General features: G+C 36.9%; 2 protein-coding genes across 2 annotated transcripts; both read right to left on the bottom strand.

Moving 5' to 3' along the window:
- On the bottom strand, positions 1-810 carry LOC113352799. Its single transcript, XM_026596572.1, has one exon. The coding sequence runs from the start codon at positions 808-810 to the stop codon at positions 1-3; it is 810 nt and encodes a 269-aa protein (XP_026452357.1).
- A 4,178-nt stretch (positions 811-4,988) lies between these two features.
- Positions 4,989-6,504, bottom strand: LOC113354521. Its single transcript, XM_026597833.1, has 4 exons — positions 6,105-6,504; positions 5,688-5,738; positions 5,533-5,595; positions 4,989-5,381 (listed from the first exon to the last, which is right to left on the bottom strand). Exons 1-4 carry the CDS (start codon positions 6,444-6,446, stop codon positions 5,310-5,312), a joined length of 528 nt encoding a protein of 175 aa, XP_026453618.1. The 5' UTR covers positions 6,447-6,504; the 3' UTR covers positions 4,989-5,309.
- Positions 6,505-6,940: the final 436 nt, after the last annotated feature.

The raw sequence follows: 6,940 nt of genomic DNA on the forward strand, positions 1-6,940 counted from the left end.
TTATGAGTAACATACGTAAGTAGTACAACTCTCCAGCGTTAGGGCTAACAAAATACATTCTTCCAATTGCAAATCCTTGTTGTCTAATTTTCCACTCTTTAGCCTTTTTACTCCATACAAAGTGTTGCGGGAACTCTTGATAAATATAGGTCGGGGCAGTAGGATTTTAGCATAATACTCAAAATAACCCATCAAAGTCGTCTTATGTTCTTGTGTTGTTTGTATAACCGAGGTCATTGATTGCCTTGCGTTGTAAAAAACCCGTCGCTTATTCTGTAAATGAATTGCCAACCGTTGTACAACAGGATATTCTTCATGCAAGTGGTACTCAAGTAAACGCCATACAGCCTCAGGTGGTCCAATGTACCTTGCATCAATATATTGTAGAATCTCGTCATGTTCTCCCAAAACCATCGTAGCTCGGTCACCCCCTTTATGAATGTATTTGTTAATATATTTTACAGCTCTTATGCCTGCACATATTTCAACATTGATGTGGAAATTGAACATTCTTGACAGATGCGGGTTATAGGGTACAACATCTATATTATACGCCTTTTTGTTGTTTCTGACAGTTACTTCTATTCCGTCCCGACGACGACGATAACTGGGATACCCACCCTCGTCCAAAGTTGTTGTGTCAGTGTACTTATTTGGATATCCTTTCGTACATTTTCCTTTTGACATACATGCTGCACCTGGATCTCGTTCTCCACATGGACCATGAACCATACATTTGCTTACGGTGTCAAATAGTATTGGGTCATTTTTCTCATCAGGAAATTTAGCAGAAACAAATCTATCAACCATGTCTGTCGTACGAATTTTTTCCGAATATTTTAAAAATATAAGAGCATGCATATGTGGTAGCCCACGTTTCTGAAACTCGATTGTATAAACATGGGCGACAACCGTGCCGAACACCTTTTTTTCCTTTATTTCTTTCATCAATGCTTTTCTTTTCAGCTCAAAAACTCGATCCACCAAATCAGGACGATCAGTGACACTCTGATTGCCAATTTGGTTTTGCAGTCATTGTAAGAAAAATGTCTGGATGGTGGTGAAAACGTGTAATATCCATTGAATCCTGATATATCTCGTGCATATGCCTTCCGCTCCCAGTGTGTGAAGATGGTAAAATAACAGGATTACCTCTATCACCTGGATTCAAATCGGCATTTGTCATATCAGCAATGCAACTGTACTAGTCAGAACGCAAAGTTGGTTGGTTGAATCTGAGCCATGCCAACTTACTCTGCTCTGTCGCTGCCCATGCATCAACTAAGAACTCTTGAAATAGTTTTCCGGCTCTTAAGATGGTGGAATATTCTTCGGTGCGTTCAAATATGCGGTAACTGTAATACTCCATTTGAGATGATTTGGTTTTCGTATATGTTTGGTGACTGCATCCCATTGCCTCATTGTCGGTGACCATCCCAGCTCACCAAAAGGAAATAGTAAAACATAATGTAAAGGCAAGTACGCCGGATGACACTCGGAAATTTGTTTCAACCCGTTGTTTTATCTCAAATGCAATATAATATCTTGCACCCCAGTCTCCTTATAAGTTATTTCTGGAACGATAACCGCAATCTTATATGCTGTCGTAAGATTATAATGCCTAATATTGGTTGACTTGTTATATTGAAGGGAAACTCTGATATTCTGGTCGACCGGGCTCATCTGGTCTAAAATTGCATAATCCTGGCGATACTTGGTATAAAAAACATTGAATTGGAGCATAGTATTCTGAATTGTCTGTAGGACATTCATATTTAACTCAGGATTTCGTTCTCCACGGACAGACAATGGAAAAGCTGGATCATAGATGTACAGTTGGGAGTAAACCGCCCTCCTCTCAGTCCCAGGAGATGGTAAAACACCACCGGTTAAATGTCTCAACTCCCCATGTATTGAGAAAGGTCTCGGACCTCTCCCTTTCAAATCTCTTGTATCTAGTTTGCATCCAAGGCTAGTAAATACATTTTCCGCATTATACTCTCGAATATATGTCCGAAACGATACTGATTCGACGTTGGTTCCGTCAAACAATTCTCTGAATACTATAGGTGGTTCACGCAGTAACGTTAGGCGAACTTTTCCTTGGAGACAACATGATCCAAATTTCGGGTTTATTAAAGACGAATTTGTGAGTTTTTCTGCCATCCAGTGCAACGCCCCGCAGTGATGACATTTGACATCCATTTGTCCCAGAAAATGGCGCACATCAGTAGTAAGAGCAGCTCCCCGGTTCTCAGTTGTAGTTGTATCACATAATTCATCACTGTCGTAATCTACTTCATCATTTTCGTAATCATCTGACACAACATCATCTTCTCCAACAGACGGCTTGCATAGTGAGAAATAGGAATCTAGTTTAGATGAAACTAAAAATAAATAAATTAATGCAATCTCTATCTTCAAATTAATCCTTACATTTCAATGTTTTGATCGGTTGATGTGACACCAACTCTCCTATGTAATATAGTCGTCTGCATTGTAAATTTTGTCATCGCACGAATATTTTTATATTTTAAAACTTAAAAATGATAATTGTGTATGTGTAAAATGTAAATTTTTTAATTAACCTCTTCGCCAGACTCTGCATCTTCATGTGCATATGGTGTATCTTCCTTTTCTCTAATTTGTATACCACTTGAGCGCATAACCTCCCTTTCTCTAATTTATATTCCACTTGATCGTATCCATTTCAGTTGAGGATTCTACAGTTTTGGAAATCAAAGTATTAAATATTGAAATGGTCGTGCCCAAGTTTGAAAAACACATTACTGAGTATCTACGCACCTCTTCGCAAACAGCTTTTCCATTTCCCTTCAGTATTCGTCGTCGTTCTGCATCTGCTTCCGTTTCATTTTGTGCTTCTCTCTCACGACATTCTTGTTCTCTCATCTCTTTGAGTTGTTTTTCTTTCTCACGGCGACGCCTCTGGGATGCTGATCTTCGATATGTTGTTGGCGATGTTAGATATATATTTTGCGTCGTTGGTGCTCCCGCAGCAACACACCGCTGGTGATGTTCCGCTGTTGTGTCACTATGCAAATTTTCATGTCGTTCGCAACATGCAACTGATTGATGCTGATAACATAGATATTAAAGTAGGTTAACTAAAAATTAGGATTTTTTAATCATTTTTAGGAACATTAGAGTTGTTTGCTTGTCCAAGGATAATGCAAATAGTATTTAGTTAAACTTTAAAGGCCGGAAAATACATTAGCATGTGTAGCTTCGTTTGGTATTCCTATATTTGTCGTCCTTTCCCTTGGACCATGTGGAAGCTGCAACTATTAAAAATAATGTGATTTGAATTTCAAATGACACAATTATTGTTGGTCGCAGCTACAAAACTTCCTGTGTAGAATATATAGTTGTGAACATTACTTGGATATCTCTGTTACGATGATCTTCTGCGTGATGTTCACTTTCTGTATTACGTCGGCGCCTCTGGACTGGTGACTCATTCAATGTTGTTGGCCTTCTTTCAAGACAATTTTCTGCATGTTGTGGTTGTCCTGTGTGATGATCCGTACATCTGAATTGACTTGGGTTATTGTTTCGTCTTTTGCACGTTCTCTTGCACGCCTCCGTTGTTGTCCCAATACCCTCCTCTGACAATCCATGAAATCGTTAAACTCAAAAACTTGAACAGTATAAAACAAACAACTTAAAAAAAAAATAAAAAAATCTTGGCATACATTTGGTCGGGTAGCCAAATTATGACCATTATGGAACACGTGAACTCCATCATTTCCTTGATTTTCATGATTCGTGTGTCTCCTGCATTCATGAACAAATGCTTATAGTTAATAATCAATTTTTTTTTATTTTTTTTGTTTTCTGAAATATGCTCTCGCCAGATAGCGGATGATCCTAGTGCATCCCACCATGAAAAACTGGTGAACTTCTTTTTTGCGTCATTGATCATTAGATCAGAGTTGATGAATGATATTATTTTTGTCCTGCAGTGTACCTTTCATCCAAGAATTTGATCACTCAAAAAATTCCATTTACTAAAGCACCATTTGGTATTTTCGTTTTTCATTTTTCTTACTGACCTTGAACTGGATTAGCTTAAATCAAAGAAAGAAAATAGAAGAGAGCACAAAAGATGCATGATAAAAAGATTTCGTAATGCAGTAAATAAACCGATGGATCAATAGAATGGTTAAATAATTGTCGTAGTACTGACTTCTACTTACATGTTAAACCTTCCACATCATGAACTTTTTAAGAAATTATTTTAAACGCTCCAAATCAGTGTATTTATAAAGTAATGATCTCAAGAAAACTGCATTATCTGAAACTGCTCCCTACTGGAAATCCACAAAACTGCAAGGTAGTGGGTGTCAATAGTTATTGATTATTTATTTTTTCAGATTTCTTTTTGATTTGAAGTTTGAAATTTCAACCGTTACTAAAACGGGACGGTCAAAAGGTCCAATAATTACTCCACCAGATTCATTGTTTAAATGTAATTATTATTAGATGGGATCATACCTTGATTCTTTTGTCAATATTTGATTTGGATTTCACCCAACAGTCTTCACTTATGTACTCCGTTCAATACCGACTCATGCACACCCATTTACGCCATTATCTCTGATTCTTTTAAAGCTTATGTTACGAAACCAAATAGTTCTCAAACTAAAGAGTTGAATACTTAAATGGTAATTTGATTCGGGCCATTTCAGTTAAGCAGTAAGTAACATTAGACTAAGCACACCCATATTAAGTCATTATATCATGTTCTTTTAAAGCTAATGTTACCAAACCAAATAGTTCTCAAACTAATGAGTTGAATAATTAAAGGAAAATTTGATTTGAGCCATGTCAGTTAAGCACTAAGTAACATTAGATTAAGCAAGGTGCCCTCCGTTTACATAGATAATCAAAACTTTTATATAAACATTGAAAATACATAGATCTTTTTCTTGATGAACATTCAAAATACATAAGACCATCTTGTCGCAGTATAGTGCATACATCTCCAAACTTTCACATAAAACGTAAAAAATACACAGATCTAATTTTTGAAGAACATTTAAAATACATAATACGATGTTGTCGCAGTACAGTGCATAGAGCTCTGCAAAGAATCTAAACACCTCTCAATTGTCGCAGCTGCTATTTATCCATTTTTAGGGTACATTTTCTTCACCACGTTTGAGAATGTAAAAGTGTTTATGAGGAGCATGTGTCGCCAATGAGGAGCACGTACAACAATCTGATAATAAGTGATTCATAAGTTCTATTCATTTCATAAATAATTTTTTGGCCACAAACTTAATATTTTACTTTGTGCTTTTGTTTCCATTCACTCCCGTGATGCAAACTAAGATATACCCGGTCTCCCATTTGCCGATCTTTATACAAACATGGATAATTGTATTAGAAAGTAGGCGATAGAAGTGTAAAATCCAAACAGAAGTGTAAATTAGGCGATAGAAGTGTAAAGCAGGCGATAGAAGTGTATTAGAAAGTAGGCGATAGAAGTCTGTGTAACGTGGTATTTACCTCCGAAGTCACAACATATTTTATTTCCCCTTCCTCGGTAATGATCTGCTCATCCTCAATGGGCTGTCATCATCATAGAAATTGCAGTTCTCAGAAAGGCTTGTAATAGGATAGAAAATTTTAATAAACATATATCAAACATGAAAGAGATAAACCTTTATATCATGGAAGTCGATCAGCACACCATTTCTACATAAATACGTAATCTGCATTTCAAATTTACATTCGCATTAGATGTGAGTTTAATCATTCAAAAATTACCGTAAACTATGAGAATTTTTACCGTGTAGTCCAAGTCCATGTCCATCTGCTATTAAAAAAGAAATCGTCAGAAACAAAAGTACAAAACCCATTTAAGCCTTAAAACTTAATTAATCAATTTTAACATACCTCCCCATATATGGATAGACATGGATAATTGCTATCCAAGAAGAAACCACGTTTTCCAGACGTCCATCGTACCTTGTTGTTGTTAGACTGATAAGCATGCCATAAAGACTGACCGAAATAAGTAAGCAAGAAATAAGCACACCGATTACTGACAAATCAATTTAGAAGTTTAATAAATTTACTGCCAGGTTCTTATCAACATAGTTGTCCTCTTTACTGGATAACTTCTCTGCTCTAAGGTTTTCAATTTGCAGGGCTGCGTCCCATCTCCGAATCTGTTCCTCTTCTTTGTTCAACTGCATCAGCTTTCTTGCAAATGCAATCGTACTAATTGACTTGGTGGCTTCGCTTCCGGATACTCTATTTAGCACGATTTTGGTGCGCTTATGGCTCCTGTATATGTAGTTGTGCATAAATTTGAGCATCCCTATGGTTGACGAATCGGTGGACACAAACCTTAACACCACTTTCGTGCGATCACGTCTTCGATAGACATAGTTGTGCGTATATTTCACCGCATACATATCTGCTAGAAATCAGTTTGTATCAGTTTGGATCACTACGGACTGAATGAGAAACACACCGATGGAAAACGAAGACATGAGAAAAATGGTATAGCAGTTTGGAATTTATAAGACAGAATCACGTAAGTTGAGTAAGCTATGAATTGGTTTCGGCAACTGAAGATGATAGTGGGTTGCATCCGTTTAGTTAACCGTTTATTAAAATAAAACTCTAATGGATACAAACCAACAGAGTTCAATGGACTGTAGATAGCTATCCATTTTAGTTAACCGACGTTGCAAATTTTTTCCTGTTGGATTAAAACATCATGACCCCTAGACGTGTTTCCAGAATCCATCCCGACCACTCTTTGTCTCCCCAAAAGGAAACTGCCTCATAGTTAATTGATGGATGGGATCCATAATTAAATTTTGGTGTTGAAATATACAAACTAAACCATTGCAGGAGCCAACTAAGTGACCGGATAAAGGATAACGATGCATGGGAGTATGAT

Source organism: Papaver somniferum, chromosome 2 (genome assembly GCF_003573695.1).
Source record: "Papaver somniferum cultivar HN1 chromosome 2, ASM357369v1, whole genome shotgun sequence".
In the NCBI taxonomy this organism is placed as follows: Eukaryota; Viridiplantae; Streptophyta; class Magnoliopsida; order Ranunculales; family Papaveraceae; genus Papaver; species Papaver somniferum.